The following is an 18576-nucleotide window of genomic DNA, read 5'->3' as shown; positions in this document are numbered from 1 at the left end:
CTTATACCATGTACTTTGCTGTCTTTTGGAATGCCATTAGAAAACCGTGAGAATAAATGAGAATCTCTTCTATTTTAGACAGTTATGCCACTTTAGTTGAGATTCAGTGATCCTAAATGGCACTAAATGGCACTTGTATGCACTTTGTAAGCTACTGACAGTACTTGCCTGCAATTGGCATTTTATTTGCCATTTATTTTGTGTTTAAATGCCATTTAAAAGTATTCATTTTGCGTTTGTCTGCAAGGGGCATTTTATTTGCCATCATTTAATAGCTGAAGAAAGTATTATGTATATGTTATTTGAGTTAGTGATTCAGAAATCACACTTAAATTTGCTCCAGATTTTCTGAATAAAAAGATTCAGCCATGTGTCAGAATCTGTAGCATAGAGACATGCTCGATTACTACTTTTGGCATTCTATCTAGTGTAGAAAAAAATCTGTTTATGCCAGCTTCCCTATCTAATGAAGACTGTGTGGCAGCAATTGAGGCAAAAGTTTAAATATTCATTCATGCCCAAGACTAGTTTTCAGCAATAATGTAGATGTGTTTTTGTTTCAGACATCGATGAATGTGAATCAAGTCCTTGCATTAATGGAGTCTGCAAGAACAGCCCGGGCTCTTTTATTTGTGAATGTTCTTCTGAAAGTACTTTGGATCCAACAAAAACCATCTGCATAGGTATTTATCTTTCTGAGAATGATTTTCCTATGTTTATCAATGCTGCTGTTTTATTTACTTATATGTTTATTTAAGGTCCACTTTTACTGCAAAAGAGTTTAAGTAAGGAGGAAGAAAATTAAAAATGATCATTAGAGCCGGCCCCGTGGCTTAGCAGTTAAGTGTGCACGCTCCGCTACTGGCAGCCCGGGCTCGGATCCTGGGTGCGCACTGATGCACCGCTTCTCCGGCCATGCTGAGGCCGCGTTCCACATACAGCAACTAGAAGGATGTGCAGCTATGACATACAACTATCTACTGGGGCTTTGGGGAAAAAAAAAAGGAGGAGGATTGGCAATAGATGTTAGCTCAGAGCTGGTCTTCCTCAGCAAAAAGAGGAGGATTAGCATGGATGTTAGCTCAGGGCTGATCTTCCTCACAAAAAAATAAATAAATAAAAATGATCATTATTCCTTGTTTCAAGATGCTATTCTTGCTGTAATTCCAATGCACATGTTTGAATTTTTGGTGTAGATTCTATTAAGTGTCTATTAATTGTCATTCTCCCACTCTGCAGAAACCATCAAGGGCACTTGCTGGCAGACTGTCATCGATGGGCGGTGTGAGATCAACATCAATGGAGCCACTTTAAAGTCCCAGTGCTGTTCCTCCCTTGGTGCTGCCTGGGGAAGCCCATGTACCTTATGCCAAGTTGGTAAGAGAAACTAGTGCTGTGGCTCTTGTGCCCATTCCGCTGATCATTTTTCTTAGAAAGGGGAAGCCAGTACTTGTTCATTTAGATTCACATGGGAATTTTAGAAGATTTACTTCTGATGACCTCAATGAAACATATTGCTGAATAGGAAACTAAGAAAAGTGTCAAGGACAATCATTTTATGTGATTTGGTTAATTGATTGTTTTGTCTCACCACATTGTAATGTTGTTAGCTGGTGTTGCTTTCCTGGAACAGCAATTCGTATTGGCTTTCTCGAGAACTTCATGATTAGGAGTTCTGAGCTTTTTACAGGTGCATATTTTCTTCCAAAAAACTGATTGATGTGAAGGAACCAGTATTCATGACTAAACTTCTAAATCTGTTGTGAAGCTAAGGTTTGAGAACCTCATTGATGATTTTGTTGATTCAATGTTGGATATATAAATATATGAATTTATATAGTGTGAATGCTGCAGGGCATGAGATCTTCAAGTTCTGGATTTTGTTTTCCATAAAAATAATTTACGTTACAGTAATCCTGTAGTGTGATTCCTGTGTTAGGGCTAATAGCAAGAGAGAAATCTAGTCAATTTCCTTCTTAGTCATCCGCTTAACATGATCTTTAGGGTACCTTTGGGTCTCTTAGGATATCTCAGAGGAATTGTGCTTTATTCAAGGAGACATTTTATTCTTCTTCTTCATCTATGTAATCTCAGAAACACTTTGTTATCTCAGACTTATTCATAGCAACAAAATCTAATTCACATTCCAGGTCCTCTTTCGTGTTTCTTATACTATGTCATAACTACAAAGTCTGGATATTGTTATCTCAAATTTGTTTTTTGGTTTTTTGTTTATTTTTTTTACAGATCCCATATGTGGTAAAGGCTATTCAAGAATTAAAGGAACACAATGTGAAGGTATTTATGATTATTTATAAACCATAAATTTCTGTGTGCATGAAGAATGCTTGTGTTAACTTGCACTGGATAAAGCTGTCACGTAACTTCACACTGAGAAATATGCAGCAAAGAAAAAAAATAATGAGAAGTGCAAAACACAACAGATGTGAATGTCACAAGCATATATATGCTATTGCCAGTGTCAGACCACTGTGGCCAAAGGACAGGGTGACTGAAAATGTTTTAGGCTGACCATGTTTAGAGTGACCGCACTTTCAAGGTGCTATCATCAGGAAGAGAATAAAGGAAGTTTTGGATGAGGCTATAACATTTGCATTTTTCTTGGTTTGTCCTGGTTTTTTGTTTGTTTGTTTGTTTGTTTGTTTGTTTCATGGTCCTGGGTGATTCAGAAGGACACACTCTGTTGAGTTGTTGTTCAAAGTGTACGTGGACTCTCTCCAGTTTGCTGTGATTCTTTCTGATGGAGTCCCAGATAGACATAGGTCAGGGTGACTAACACAACCTGACATGACACAGCAGCTGAAAAATTTTAAAAACATCAATTAGTCCCATATGTGGGATAAAATGAAGTTTTTTCCCTGCTAAAATAAAGAGGAACACTACAACCCCCACCCAAGGTCTTGCTTTCCAAATGATGACTGAATCCTTTGGCGTTTCTCTGGTCCAGACCCACTGTTAATAACTTATGTGACCTCAGCAGCATATTTTGATGTACAAGTGGCCAGAACAACAACAAAAAGAACCCGAAAGGTAAATTTCCCCCTCCCTATTTATCTCTTTTACAAGGAAATATTTAGAATATTTTTTCAACATCCCTGGCTTGGAAAGTTTCTTCTAAATAGAGACACAGTGTGTGAGTTTCTTAACTAACACTCCCTGTTTTTGGCATTGGCAAGTAAGTGCCTTTCTTTGGATTAACTTGATGGTGAATATTTTTCCAAATTAAGTGAAGAGAACACACTGCTCTCCATTAAGCAAACTGGGAAGGACTGGACCAGTACATTTGAGAGAGATTGGGTGAATGATGAATGAATGAACATGAGCATCTTTTGACTCTCTGCAACTCAAGCTGGGACCACCAAGGCTTTGACAGAACATCCTGAGACCATTGCTGAGTTAGAACTAGTTATGGGGATGTCTCAGCACTTCTCAAAAGAGATTCTTTTGACTGACCCCACATGTTCCTCAGTGGGAATTTTTTCTATGCTCACCCCCAAGCTATTTCTTCTTTGCTAGTTTGAAAGACCAGGTTTCTGTTTCTCTACTTACTTCTAGACATCTGGTCTCATAAAACGAATTATGTGGCCCGTGGGAGCCCTACCTGAGATGTCCACAGTACCCAGAGCTGTCCCCAAGAACTCATACCAGCTCCCTATCTCTGAAACTCAAAAATTATTCCCTGAAACCAATGGAGAAACTCTTATATCTTTGGTAATTGGTGGGCTCAGTCTGGTTGTTATTCAAACATTCCAGAAATTCTACATGAGCTATTTGGAGGCACACTAGTTTTGTGTGCCTTATCAGGTTCAAAATGGCCTTTTCTGTCGTGAGAATAATTATGACTCCATGAATGGAATAAAGTAGAATGATGTTGTACAGATATATTAACTTTATGCTTTTTTTTCCTCCATAGATATAGATGAATGTGAAGTGTTCCCAGGAGTATGCAAAAATGGCTTATGTGTTAACTCTAAGGGATCATTTAAGTGTCAGTGTCCCAGTGGAATGACTTTGGATGCCACAGGGAGGATCTGCCTAGGTAAATACTGAGCTGATTACTTTTCTAATGAACATTTTTTAAAGATTATTATAAACTCAGTTAACGGCATAGAGCTGAATATTTGGTTCCCAGTACAGACACCCACACCCCCAATTTAGCATTTCCATTAGGATCCATGGTGGTTTTCTGGACAAATAGTCTTCCTGATTCAGCTCTTTGTTCATTCTTTATAAAAAGAATAGAGAACATGTTAGTGAAGAGAAACTTTAGTCCTTTATTGATATGTGACTATTCCTTAAATCACTACCATCACAGTTATTATTCCAGAGCTCTTAAATCTGTCCCCCATATGTCATGGACTATAGAATTACAAGATGAATGGTGGGGAGAACATTTTTGCTTAACTGGAAACTGTAGCCCATGCCTGCTAGGCATGTCCTGCCATTGGCCAGAAGGACAGGTCCTTATAGGAAACTCATGTGAGTATCAGGAGTGAAGAGTGCCATAATCCTGAAGAGTGAACCTGAGGGAGCCCAGGGCTGTTGTCCCAGCCAGTCATGCTGGGATTCTCCATGCCAGCTGCTAGAGCCCGAGTGGCAATGGTGTGGAAGAGACTGAACACAGAACCCTGAGTTCTTGGAAAGCTGCTCTGTGGACTTGTAATGGCAGCAAGTTTGAGATCCCACAGTTATGCTTGTGAGGTCTGGCAGAGTTATTCTGGTGTTACTACTATGGCTTCTGACTGCCAGGAATATGTCCCTTGGATCACTGGTTTCTGAGTCCATGACTCTGGAAATGATGCTCAGCCACATTGTGTATCTGAAACTGTATTATTACTCTGAAGAGCATCCTTAGTGAAGGACTACTGTAGGTGGTTAAAAGATTGGTATGCGGTTAAGGGATTTGGATAATTTACAGATTAGAACTAACAAACCTTTAAATGTAGAACTTTTTGGTTTATAATGTAAGCAATATGGACTAGAAAAACTGGAATTCAAAGGCTAGAGTCTCTTTGTAACTATAGATGTCAGTTAATCCCATTCTGAGTCTTAGCTTCTTTGTTTAGGAAGAATTAGCATTTAATGAGAATCTTCTTCTAAGTTCTTCAGTTGAAAGATGCTTCAGTGTTTAATTAAACATGCATTTAAAAATTATCCGTCTTAATAGAGGCAACCTGAATGTGAAGTTGCCCAGAGGACTTCAGAAGTTTTCTAACATTAAAGTAAGCTCAGGCTCCCACTTATATCCAGAAGCATGTGCACGGAAGCACGTGTTGAGTGAAAGACATACTTGAGGAGCGAATGGCTTTTCTTTGCTATTTTTCCTCTTTAATCTCAAGTGGGGCAGTCCTCATTTCCGAGTTAACATTCCACCTCTCCAAAAATGAAGTGGATCTGAGGAAAAGGTGCTAGGGCTAGCTCAGATGTTCTCCAACAATAAAGACCGCAGTTTGCTTTTAGCTAGAGGGATGTCAAGACATCAAGGAGTGCATGCACTGGAAATAGTCATGGCCTGCACAGGGAGAAAACATCTCCCACAAGAGCATTGTAGGATTTCTCAGAATACGGCTCCTTATGTAGCATTATCAGAAAATACCTAAAGTTGAAAAGAAAGTTTCCACAAATAAGAGGTGCAAATAAATATGAGCTGCCAAAGAGAAGAGAGTCTTTATTAGGTGGAAATATCCACCACAAAGCCTAGATTCCTTTTGAGGAAAAAATTAATTCCAGTCAGTAAGTATATAGCAAATTATTATGGGTAGTGTACTTTGCCTAACACAACGTTGGCAGTTTGAGGCAGTGAAAACAGAGTAGCTGTCTTCAGTCTCCTTCCTTTCCCTCTGGCAGATATCCGCCTGGAAACCTGCTTCCTGAGGTACGAGGACGAGGAGTGTGCTCTGCCCATTGCTGGCCGCCACCGCATGGACGCGTGCTGCTGCTCTGTTGGGGCAGCCTGGGGTACCGAGGAATGCGAGGAGTGTCCTGTGAGAAACACACCTGAGTATGATGAGCTCTGTCCCAGAGGACCTGGATTCGCCACAAAAGAAATTACAAATGGAAAACCTTTCTTCAAAGGTACAGTGGTTTCAGTGGTTGACTGCTCTTCTTTTTAGATCAACAGGATACATTTTCATGAGCCCAGAGTTCTGCTAACAGAATTGCAATGAATAACATCATGTGGTCATCCCTGGATCGTCTCAGGATGCGTTCTTTGCTTTCTGAGTTGTATATAGCAAAATGTTCACCTGTAATGGATTTTTATTTTTTTACGTCTCAGGACTTCCTGAAATCACCTGCCTCTCCCATCTAGCCATTATTAACTGTTAAAGTAGATTTTAACATTATCCTAAGCTAAACATAATTGAAAGGAAAATCTTCTTGGGAAATTTTCATGCCATCTGCCAGAGCCGTATGATATAACCTCCTATCTGCTGATTTGAAGCATCTGTGCCACTGCAGTCCACCTGAGTGTAGATAATGGAGGTGAATGGCATGAGAAACCCAGTGGCAGGTCCTCTTTGTCCAAATATGGCAAAATTCATTCCTGTAGCAAACACACTCCAGTGACTTACGGTGTTTCAAATATTATTTTATTTTATTATGCTATAATCTAAAATCCATGTGAAAAATAAGAAGTTACAGATTTAATCTAATTCCAAAATTGAGTTAACTTTTTACATACAATGATACAGGACTTGTTTACTTCAGCATATTTAAAAATCGTAATTGGTTACTCAGAATTCCAGTTATTCAGAAAGGCCCAGCTTATGGTCCCAGTATAGTTTTGTGTTGGTTGCCCATTGTGTCTAGACCCAGCTATTATACTTCATAACTAAATCAACTTATAAAAATGGAAAATGAGTATATAAATATCGCTTAATTATCCTTATATAAAACAATGTAGACCATTTTTTTTCTTCTGAGCGTTTGGTCCAAGAAGCCCTGGGAGTTAAAACTGTACTGTCTAGAAAGACAGTTTCTAGAAGGCCATCTTAAATGTCTCTTAAGTAAGTTCAAAGGAACTTGAATGATTTGCTTCCAAAGACTATGGCAATCCACTGCCGCAGAAACACTTGATGTTCTTGAGATTTAATCTGCCAGTCCAGTCTCTCATGACATTTTGTAGAAATGAACTTATATTTCTTGAGCTTTAGGTCTTGCTTTGGAAAGACCCCTATAAGGGAAGCTCAGATCACATGTTACATATACACTGTCTTAGTGTACAAGAAACTCTTTTCATTATATTAGTGAAACCTTAATATTAATTGAGGAAATATTTTCTCAAATAATGTATACTATTTTAAAATATTTTAAATGGTGTCCATTATTTGCAAATAATTTAAATTATAAATGACATCTTTGAAATTCTTATATTTTAGGTATATCCAAAAAAGCATCAAAAAGCATAAATGAATATCTCATTCCACTATACACTCAACTGGTTGCTGTGGGGCAATATATTCCAATAATCTTCTACATGCTTTAAGTATAGACACTAGTGGTTTAGAATATTTATTCATTCATTCAGCAGAAGTTAAGTGTTTGGTATGTATCAGGCAGTGTGCTGGGCTTTGGAAGTCCAAATAAACACATTCTTTACTTCTCTAATATTGCTTTCTAAAATGTAGAAGTTTAAAAGACTAAAATATTTACAAAGTCGTATTTCTCGTGGATCATCACACATTCTTTAAAATGAGTATCACGAAGACCTTAATTCAAGACCCTCTGACTTCCTGGGGTTAAGACGGTGGGCATTGAGACCTTCTAATTGGTTGCTCATGAACTTTTCATATATTTTATTTTTCTTGAAGATATCAACGAGTGCAAGATGATTCCCAGCCTCTGCACCCATGGCAAGTGCAGAAACACCATCGGCAGCTTTAAGTGCAGGTGTGACAGTGGCTTTGCTCTTGATTCTGAAGAAAGGAACTGCACAGGTCAGTAAAGGGGCTCACCTTGGAGGGACACCCTTTAGAACTCTGCATCTGTAACATGTTGCCACAAGAATTGAAGCTCTCCTGATCCTCATTTACTGCCACTTGCTGCTTTTGTGCAGACATTGATGAATGCCGCATATCTCCTGACCTCTGTGGCCGAGGCCAGTGCGTGAACACCCCAGGGGACTTTGAATGCAAGTGCGATGAAGGCTATGAAAGTGGATTCATGATGATGAAGAACTGTATGGGTAAGTGTGTGACCATTTCATCAACACAGGAAAAAAAGGATTCCAAGGAGCTTTGATGACTCATAGCCTATGTCCCAGGTTCTTCCTGCTCCCCCAGTGCACGGGTCTCCTGACCAGTGAGTCAGGAATCTGTCTGTGGCAGAGGGAGACTGACATGCGGAAAGAATGAGGGAATTCACGCTATGGGGTGGTGAGTGGCTTGGACACCAGTTATGGGTCCCTGAGAAGTAAGTTTAACACCTAGAATAGACACCCCAAGGAAGAGAGAACAATTGAAACATAAGCCATATTAGGGGTCACATTATAGGGTTTCTGTCCAACATTTCTAGAAAAGGAGATTGATTAAGATGGTGGCATTAGATCAAGTTCCCTAGAAACAAGCCTGAGATGGGTTTTTTTTTTGAGGGAGTGCTCTCAGGAGGAAGCTGTAAAGTAGTGAGAGAAGCAGCTTAGGGCAGGGGAAGAAGAAAAGCCAAGAGTTCAGCTGCATTTTAGCCTCAACCTGATCCCACACGGGACTTGGAGGGTGAATGGTACCAGAGGGTTGTACCACCTTGAGGCCAGAAGGCCAGGATATTGTACTCTCCTGTCAGTTAGATCAGTTATTGGCCATGGGCAGCCCCCAGCATGGGAGGGGGGTATAATCTCTCACCTCCCAGGCCTTTCTGAGTGAGGTGGACTGTAGTTCTCCAAGAAGGGAGCCTGTGAGCCATTACCAGCCAGGAATCCCAGCAACTGGGCAATGAGTGCACTGGGCTGGTCGTGGGGTCCTGGGCAAGACACCACCACCATCTTCAGCATGGGTCATTTCCATTTTGCAGATATCGATGAGTGTCAGAGAGATCCTCTCCTATGCCGAGGAGGTGTTTGCCTGAACACCGAGGGAAGTTACCGCTGTGAGTGTCCTTCTGGTCATCAGTTGTCCCCCAACATCTCGGCATGTATAGGTAAGGAGGAAGACACTTACTTCTGGTCAGTTATTAGACCCACATCTCTGCCAGACTCAGAAGCTTATGGCTGGATGTTTGCTATTTTTATTTTCTCAACAGACATCAACGAGTGTGAGCTGAGTGCGCACCTGTGCCCCAATGGCCGCTGTGTGAACCTCGTAGGGAAGTACCAGTGCGCCTGCAACCCTGGCTATCACTCCACTCCCGACAGGCTGTTTTGTGTTGGTAAGTTTTATATTTTATGCTATTTTATATTTTATTCAATCTCTTTCTAAAATACTCAAGCAATGTTCTCTAAGTTCTTTTTCCATCACTAGTTACTTTTACTTAATCTTTCTTGTTTTCCTGTAAGTAAAATTCTTCTCATAGTGGCTCACAATCTTTGGATCTCACCTCCCTTGTCTGTTTAAAGAACCAGTTCAATGCAGGATATAGAATGTTCTAGCTCTAACAAGTATAATTTGACCCATGCTGTTTTGAATAGTGAACGGTAGCACAGCCTTTGTTTATGCATGTGCACACCCAGGCAGATCAGCAAGTGATTACAGATCACCTGAAGTAAACGAAGCATGGTGAGTGCCATGAACAAGACAAAAACTATAGGGTGCAGTCTCTGCCATTAGGGTTTAGATCAGCTAAAAGACTTCAAAGAATTATTATTGGGAAGATGACCATGGTATGTTCCTATCTTACACTGAAATAGAGGCCAGGTCTGACACTCCTTAAAGGTGGGGTTTTGAGGGACAAGCCTTTTGCTTTGTGGCTGCTCCGCAGTAGGTTTAGTTGTGCTGAGAAGAGTGGCACAGAAAGCCCTGTGCCCAAAGTCAAAGTGAAACTTTGTAGAAACTGCCAGTTTGGGCCTGGTTGGGGGTGTGTCCCATGTAGAAGTGCTGAAACACGTCGTTTCCACCCAAAATTGTTAAGTCAGCCCAAATTCTTCTGAAATATGGCCTAGGACAACTGAGAACTCCAACTCAGGTCCTTGAAAAGGATTGGAACCTCAGCCAATCAAACTGAATGTCAAGTTTATAACTGAATCCGTGACCCAAAGAATTTCACCCATGTGCCCATTGTCATAACTGGGCTGTGTTCTCCTAACACCTAGCACTTCTCCTACATTGCGTGTGGCACAGCATTGTATACTAAATTGTTCATCTAACTTGCTGGCTGCAATGTAAGTATTATGAAGATAGGGATAGTGTCTATCTCATTCACTATTAGATTCTCATCTCTAGCACATAGTAGGTATGTAGATAATATTTGTTGAAGGAAGCAAACAATGCAGTGACTTCCATTTGTCCTAGGATGCTTTTTTAAATTTCGTATTTTTTTTGTTTGTTTTACTTGACCCATGCCTGGAAACTTGTAACATGTGCTATGATCATAAACACAGAGGAAGGTGATATTATTTTCCTTTTTCTTAGACATTGATGAATGCAGTATAATGAACGGTGGTTGTGAGACCTTCTGCACAAACTCTGAAGGCAGCTATGAATGTAGCTGTCAGCCAGGATTCGCACTAATGCCTGACCAGAGGTCATGCACCGGTAAGTAGGTTTTAGCCTCCTGTGAAATCTCTCAATAACTGGTCCCTATGTAGAGTGGTTCAGGGCCTGGGCTTAGGAGTCAGACCGTCCTGAGTTCAAATCTTTGTTTTGTCACATATTTTAACTGTGTGTCCTTGATTAAGATCCTTGGCATCAACTTCCTCATCTATAAGATGGGGTTCAGATTGCCTGTGTGGAAGAGTATGTACTTAGCATAGTACCTGGCACATGCTCAATAAATGGAGTATAAAATACATTTTGTTCATTGATCAGCATTTTGAAGAATCTGATCTTTCAGCCTACTTCACTCCTCCTCAGGGTGTGTTCCCTGCACCAGCAGAATCAACATCATCTCAGAGTATGTTAGAAATGCAAAATCTCAGGCCCCACCCCAGATCTACTGAATCAGAAACTTCTGGGGGTAGATCCCAATAATCTGTTTTCACAAGCCCTCCACGTGATTTTGGATGCAAGCTAAAATTTGAGAATTGCCGGTTTAATTTACACTTCTGTTCTATCACCCTGAGCTAGAAGAGCCATGTAGCCAGCTGGAGATGGGAAATGAGGTGGGCAATACAGGTTTTGATTTTGGCTTGGGTTAAGAAGAGAACTTAGGTTTAGGAACCAAAATTATTTAACAGACCTAGAAAAGTCTCCCTAAAAAGCCCTAGATGTAGGGGCTGGCCCCCTGGCTTAGCGGTTAAGTGCGCGCACTCCGCTACTGGCGGCCCGGTTTTGGATCCTGGGCGTGCACCGACGCACCACTTCTCCGGCCATGCTGAGGCCACGTCCCACATACAGCAACTAGGAGGATGTGCAAGTATGACATACAACTATCTACTGGGGCTTTGGGGGAAAAATAAAGGAGGAGGATTGGCAATAGATGTTAGCTCAGAGCCGGTCTTCCTCAGCAAAAAAAAAACAGGAGGATTAGCATGGATGTTAGCTCAGGGCTGATATTCCTCCCAAAAAAAAAAAAAAAAGCCCTAGATATAAATTTGGCTATAAAAATTAAATGTTAAAATAAATATTTTTACTAAAAATGCAGCTAAGTAGATATGCCTATTTCAAGCAATTTTCACCTTAACATATCAGTAAAACAGATGATAGACCTTAGGCATTTAAATTTGACAATTAGAAAAATAAGATTCCTAATCATTTTTGAATGATAAATTTATATCAGAGATAAAAGTGCTAGTTAAACAATGGAAATTTAAGTGGATGTGGACTTTGATAACTGAACAGTATGTTATGAATCTTGAAAAAGGTTCTCACCTTTTTTCCCTGGGATAATCTGATGGGATAATTTATGTAAAGCTTCGTCTGGATTTGAGAGCTAATAGTCTTATGAGAGTAGGCTGACTTTATTTGACTTGAGTCAGTTAACTTTTTCATCTCTAAATAATAGAACCAATATCAACAACATGCCATTGTTGGTTTTATTCTCTGCAGACATTGATGAGTGTGAAGATAACCCCAATATCTGTGATGGCGGTCAGTGCACAAACATACCTGGAGAATACAGGTGCTTGTGTTATGATGGATTCATGGCATCTGAAGACATGAAGACTTGTGTAGGTAAGCAAAGACAGAATTTTCTAATTTGTCTGGTTATTCACAAGCATTGTTAAATTACGTAAAGATTAGTTTGAGTAGTTGGTAGACAGATCCTATGGGAAAAGTAAGGATATTTAGGGGCATAGTACTAATATTCCAAAGCCAGATTCCAAAGAGCAACTTTCTTGTGACTGTGATATGAAGTCATATATGTCATGTGGACTGAGCTAACCATTGGTCAACTCCAGATGGACATTTATTTTATGTGTATGCATTATTTCTATCCACTTCACCCTCATTCTGCTCTGACTAGAGTTTAGACTTTAAAACGTTTGACTAAAGGCAAGCAAAATTTATTTGTGACAAGAATGCAATAAATTGTAGAATTGGTTGTATTTGTTTTGGAGAGTTTCTCTTGCTGCATCTTCAAATTTGTTAAAATTTTCTTCTGCAATATCTAATCTCTCTTTAATCTCATTCAGTATATTTTTAATCTCAGACATTGTAGTTTTCATCTCTAGAAGTTTGATTTAGGTCTTTTTTTACATCTCTACTTAATATGTCCAGTCATTCCTCTAGCTTTCTGAACACATGAGATACAGTTATAATAACTGCTTTAATGTCCTTGTCTACTAATTCTGTCATCTATGTTAATTCTGAGTTATTTCAATAAACTGACTTTCCTCTTCATTATAAGTCATATTTTCCTACTTCATTGAATGCCTGGTAGTTTTTGATTGGATGCCAGACATTGTAAATTTTGCCTTGCTAGGTGCTGAATATTTTTGTATTCCTAGAAATATTTTTGAGCTTTATTCTGGAACATAGTTAAGTTATTTGGAAACAGATTGATCCTTTCTAAGTCTTGCTTTTAAGCCTTTAAGCGGCAGTTAGTCTAGGGCTAATTTTGCTCCATTACTGAGTACCCTTCTGGATACTCTACCCAATTCTCTGTGAATTATGAGGTTTTCTAGTCTGATTGGGAGAAACTAGCACAATTCCAGGCCTTCTGTGAACTCTGATGATTGTTTCCTCCAATGCTTTTGGGTGGTACTTCCTCCAGCTTCGAGTAGTTTTCTTACATGAATGCACTGATCACTACTTATCAGATAGATCTCTGGAGATCTCTGGAGCTCTCTCTCTGTGCATCTCTTTTCTGTCCTTTACTCTGCCCTATGAACTCTAGCTACTTCGCCTTCCAGGACTTTCAGCTTCATCTCCTTGACTCAGGGACCCTGTCTGGTACCATCTGTCATCCCCCTCTCTATGCCATGACCTTAAAACACTCCCTACACAGAAATCTAGAGGCATTCGTATAATTCACCTTGTTTATTTTCTTTCCTTGTTTTTTGTTGCCTATATTATCCTTTTGTTGTTGTTGTTTCAGGTGGGAAGGTAAATTCTGTTCCTATTACTCCATCTTGGCCAGAAGTGAGAGTCTAGAATTGACAATATTTATGTAGCATTACATTTATATCCTTGGAAAACCCTTACCAAATATTTGTGAAGTCCTAGAAATTAAAGTGAATGTCATAAAAAAATAGATAATTTTTAATTTGGGACAGAAGTAAAGTTTGTAACTGCCTGCACTAAGACTACTAGTTCATCTATCCCTTCTTTTAAAATATGGGAACTAAAATGCTGGCATCATGCAGACTGAATTAAAATTTTCATCTGTCAACAGCATATGCTGTTTTTAAAATTTTTCTAGACTGTCACATAAACGGGCTCTATACCCAGCCGAGAGTCGATCAGTTTATTTGATTACTTGACCTCCTGCTTGTGGCGCAGATAAAAAGCCAGTCTGCATGGTTAGCCTTCAATATAGAAAGCAAATGTGAACTGAGCTCCATAAATGACACATTTTGGGGGTGGGGGGGCGCGAAAACATTTCACCTTTTCTAATTTATTTGTCATAGTTGTCTTATCTCAGGGAAAAGGTTTTCAATGATGTCAAACAAATGGTTGTATGTATTAATAATATCTATATTTTACAGACGTCAATGAATGTGACCTGAATCCAAATATCTGCCTAAGTGGAACCTGTGAAAACACTAAAGGCTCATTTATCTGCCACTGTGATATGGGATATTCAGGCAAAAAAGGAAAAACTGGATGTACAGGTATGTGTTTTCAAATTGAACCATAAAACATTAAGTGGTTAAGAGACTGCTACTATAATCATAGATTAATACAAGTTTTTAAACTGTTAACATTTTAATTGCATTATAAAGCATTTTGTATAGCATTTTTCATTAACTTAGCCTGCACTTCTTTGAAATTTGTCATACTTTACACTGGATCTAAGCTGAGGTTTTTTTCCTTTACCTGTGAAAAACGGCATACAGGATAAATTACCACTATAACTAACACTATAAATGTCACATTTTTATGAAGTTAAAATCACATTTTTATATCAAGGTAGTTAACATGCTAGTTACCAAACATTCATATCCCTTTATGAAAGCAGGCTTTCCCAATAGCCTCCATTGCCAACAATTCATTCAAGGTTTTATAACTGAGATTACTTTTTAAAGAAACATATCCTACAAGTTATACATTTCGTCAATTCTCACCAGTCTTCCAGACCCTTAAACTAGTGTGCTTTTGATGTATTAAGTTGCTTTAGCCCAAATAAGTCTTTATTCCTGGGACTCAGCAAATCTTATGAAGTGATGATTAAACCATTTATAATTTTGTTTGTCTAATATCAGTAGCACAGAAGAAAATCTTTTCACAATATTTGAAGATTATTCTATTAAACGTCAAATAAAAGAAGTCACTCTGTGTGAATGATATTGTTTTTAAGTGTTTAGTTGGTGTTTTCAAACTTGAGGCAATGAGAAGTATGTGGAATAATATGATACAGTTTTACTGTAATTACTTATAGTAGTATAATAGATTATGGCATATGACAAAATTTAACACATAATGGAGACCATGGTGAGCTTGAGTTAGGCAACTGCATAATTTCTTTACAAATAACAGACTTTAATTCCAAAAGCAAATTTGGCAAGCCCTTGTAACTTAAAACGAACATTAAAATATTTGGAGATTGGCAATGTGGTAAATGTACAGATCCTTTTCTTAATTATATCAACATTTTTCAAGAAAGCCCCCCAATATATTTATTATTATTTCAAACTGTCCAGTACTGCTAAGTTTCAAATTTATAGATATATAAGGTAACACCAGTAATATTATTGTTGGTTCAAAAATGACAGATTCTAGCCAAATTATAAAAAGAAGCATGAAGCTAGAATGCTTTCACGCTCACTATATTACTCTTCATATGAAGCATGGCTAGGGGTCCATTCTGATAAATGGCGCAGTATTTAAAATCTCAACTCATCCTGTGATCTCTGGGGTACCAATGATGCTTATTAGCTCAGTATGTCTATGGTTCAAGCTTTATTTTTAGCTTCCAGTATAAATATAGGACTTGGGGTAAGGGGTGGTGGTCTGGCAGTAATGAAGGGGAAGGTAGGACAGTTCCATGTTGCATTTTACCTGATAGAGGCTAATACCATTGTTTGGCTCAGTTAAACTCACTGAAATTCAACCCAGAGAACTGAGATGCTTATGAAAGGAGAAGTTAATCTAACGGGACAGTCTTCATTCCCTATAAGAGAAGGATCTTTAGAATTTCTTGCCCCAAATTCCAGCTAACAGAGGCATGTGCAAAGGCTGATTATTTTAGGCCCTTTACCATGAATAAAGCTTACATTTTCATGCAACATTAATATCATTTGAGGTAAAAAAGCTATAATATATATAATACCCTTGGCAGAGTGCTTGGCATGTGGTAGCTGGTCAATAAATAGTAGCTATTGTTGTCATTATAAAATGAGACATATAAACACTGTATCTATAAGCCATTTTAATTAAAGACATAACTTCTAGTCTAGCAAAATTCTATACTACTGTTTACTGATGCATGCTTGAAATCAGTTTAAAGAGGAAAATCTTACTCTGTATATTAAAAGGCTTGTTTTTCATAATTGAGTTTGCACAGGTACTAAGACTGTGGTGACGAGAGCTCTGTACTCCATATTAGATGAGATGACACCAGTTTTACATTAAGAACAGCAGTCTTTTAGTAAATCACATGAACAAAAAGATAGATTTGAAGTCCAAGAAATACTGTATTCTTCCCCAAGGGCCAACATCCCCCCACTTTTATATTGTAGCCTGAAATGATTTTTCAATTTCATAAAACCCAGCTAGCACCATAGGGAGGAGATTCGAGTTTCATGGCCCCTTTGATATCATAGTAGCATGGCATGTGATCTTCTCATGTAAAGGAGCAGAACTCTGGATTTTATTCCTAGTTCTTCCGCAGGTCAGTGAGCTTGAAGAAATCAGCAGGGTGCTCCGTAGCTACACAAGTGGTTCCCTCAGGTGAGCACCCCTGCAGTGAAGTATGGAAGGAGGGGTGCGTTAGGGAGAGAAGGAGAAGAGGTCCCTGTAAATACTGCTGTTAACAACCAAGGGTATCACATTTGATTGGAAATGACTTACACAAACAGGAATTGTCAGCAAGTTTGGTATACTTAAACACAAGTTTTAAAAAATCTGAGCCAAAATGTGTTTTTAATCCCATGTAATTAGGGCTCTTTTAGCCTGCTTTTAGTTTAAAACTAGTGTCACTTACAACTTAGAATACCATCAGGTTACCTTGGTGATAGTCATGTTAAAGACAAGTGTTTATAATGTCCCGGCAACTACTGTAAATAGAGATGTGCATCTTGCCTAATGGGATAAGCAAGCCACACAACAAATAACAGTGAAAAACAGACCTGGAATTATGTTTTGATGACAGAGAAAAGAAATATATCTACATATATTTCTACACATATATAGTAGGTATACATACATATATATGTTTTTTAAATGAGTACCCTGTAAAGGAATTATAAAAATATGTATACTATTTCATAGGGAGGAACTTCGTTTCCTGAGAACTAAAAAACATGTCCTCTGGGTTCCGTTACAACTTTGTCTAAATATTTCAGCTCCCTTGTCATTACTGATTGTTTCCATTTTAACAAATAAACATGTTTTTTTCTCCCAATCACTTTAGCAGTGTTCAGAATCCACCCACTGACTTACATTCCCAGCCCACACAGATGTTAAGGGTTTCTTTTTTCTCCTTAAGTTTTGTCCAAATCATGGGTATTGCTGAGGGGATTATTCGATTTAATGGAGGGAGGATGTACATTTGCTTGAAATCTAGAACACAGCTCTTTTATCCTTGGCTTAAGGGGGCTAGATTACAACTATTCTGTGGCCCACATACAAGGCTTCTGCTTCTCATTCTACATGATTGTAATTAGACAACAAATTGGAAGAAGAAAAACTAGGTTACTCCTAGGTGCCATCCTTGGTGGGTCCTGATTTTCACAAACTAGTTTGTTAGACCCTACCTCCCATCGTGTGCTCACTCAGTCAGTTAGTGAGTAAGGCATACCATTAAAATCAGAATTGTTTTCAGTTACAATATCAGGATTTCTGGATAATTCCATTTCCCAAACTATCTGCTTCTTTTCACATGAGAAATGTTGCTGGTAGGTCCTAGACCATGAGACAGAATCATATACTTCAAAACCACCAGCACTCAGTGAGAATTTGCATCCATTTCCTTCCAGCTTCTTATCACTGCTAATTGTCCTCCACTGGCTGTCAGCCTGTGAAAACTCCGTGGGTGTTCATTTCAATAGTCTTGGCTCAAATTTGGATCCAAATTAAGAAATCCAAGTAGCCTTCACGTTTGGCCTCTCCATTCAGTCTAACGCCCTCTTCCCCAATGCCTAATCAAGGAGATCTCACAGTGTGCCAGCTCTGCTGGAGTAGGGTCCACGTGACTGACGGCCAGATGGCCAGCAGACAGGTGTTTGTGCGGGTGACACAGCCTCTCCCTGTATGACTGTCAGAGGAGGCCAGAGCAGCTCAGATCACAGCCCTTACTCAAATGTGAGACTCGAGTGGAACACACCCAGAACCTGTGCATGGGGTCTACTCAGACCACACCCTTGCCCTTCAAGAGAGCTGTGCAAGTAGGCCCTTTGAGTCTTTGTGAGGGAGCTTTGGTGAGGTTAAGGAGGTTGCAGTGTCAGCCCTAAATTTGAATTTCTTTGCTTTTCTTGGCTTGTGCTTATTCTTAATCTTAAAAAGGAATTTTCTGTCTGGAGCAAACTTGTGGGGGAAAGAGAACATTTGTACAGAAAGAGATGTTCTTGGCAAACATGTGCTGTGTTTCCTTCACATAATTGAAGAGTAGAGTGAATACAGCGTTTTTGTTTGCTTGTTTTCCTTA

The 18576-nt window shown here is 39.0% G+C and overlaps 1 protein-coding gene across 1 annotated transcript in view; it reads left to right on the top strand.

Annotated features, from left to right (window-relative positions):
* Positions 1-18576, top strand: part of FBN1 (fibrillin 1) — a 227851-nt gene that overhangs the window by 145854 nt on the left and 63421 nt on the right. The window contains exons 20-31 of the mRNA XM_004421551.3: positions 564-683; positions 1240-1377; positions 2248-2298; positions 3935-4060; positions 5869-6096; positions 7833-7958; positions 8078-8206; positions 9028-9153; positions 9256-9381; positions 10581-10703; positions 12156-12281; positions 14258-14383. Coding sequence (XP_004421608.1) covers positions 564-683; positions 1240-1377; positions 2248-2298; positions 3935-4060; positions 5869-6096; positions 7833-7958; positions 8078-8206; positions 9028-9153; positions 9256-9381; positions 10581-10703; positions 12156-12281; positions 14258-14383 — 1545 coding nt within the window. The remainder of the gene's footprint in view (positions 1-563; positions 684-1239; positions 1378-2247; positions 2299-3934; positions 4061-5868; positions 6097-7832; positions 7959-8077; positions 8207-9027; positions 9154-9255; positions 9382-10580; positions 10704-12155; positions 12282-14257; positions 14384-18576) is intronic.

The sequence above is a fragment of the Ceratotherium simum genome, chromosome 3 (genome assembly GCF_057802395.1).
Source record: "Ceratotherium simum simum isolate JZ-2026a chromosome 3, ASM5780239v1, whole genome shotgun sequence".
Classification (NCBI taxonomy): domain Eukaryota; kingdom Metazoa; phylum Chordata; class Mammalia; order Perissodactyla; family Rhinocerotidae; genus Ceratotherium; species Ceratotherium simum.
The sequence above is the reverse complement of the archived record's forward strand: the minus strand, read 5'-3'. Positions and strand labels throughout refer to the sequence as shown.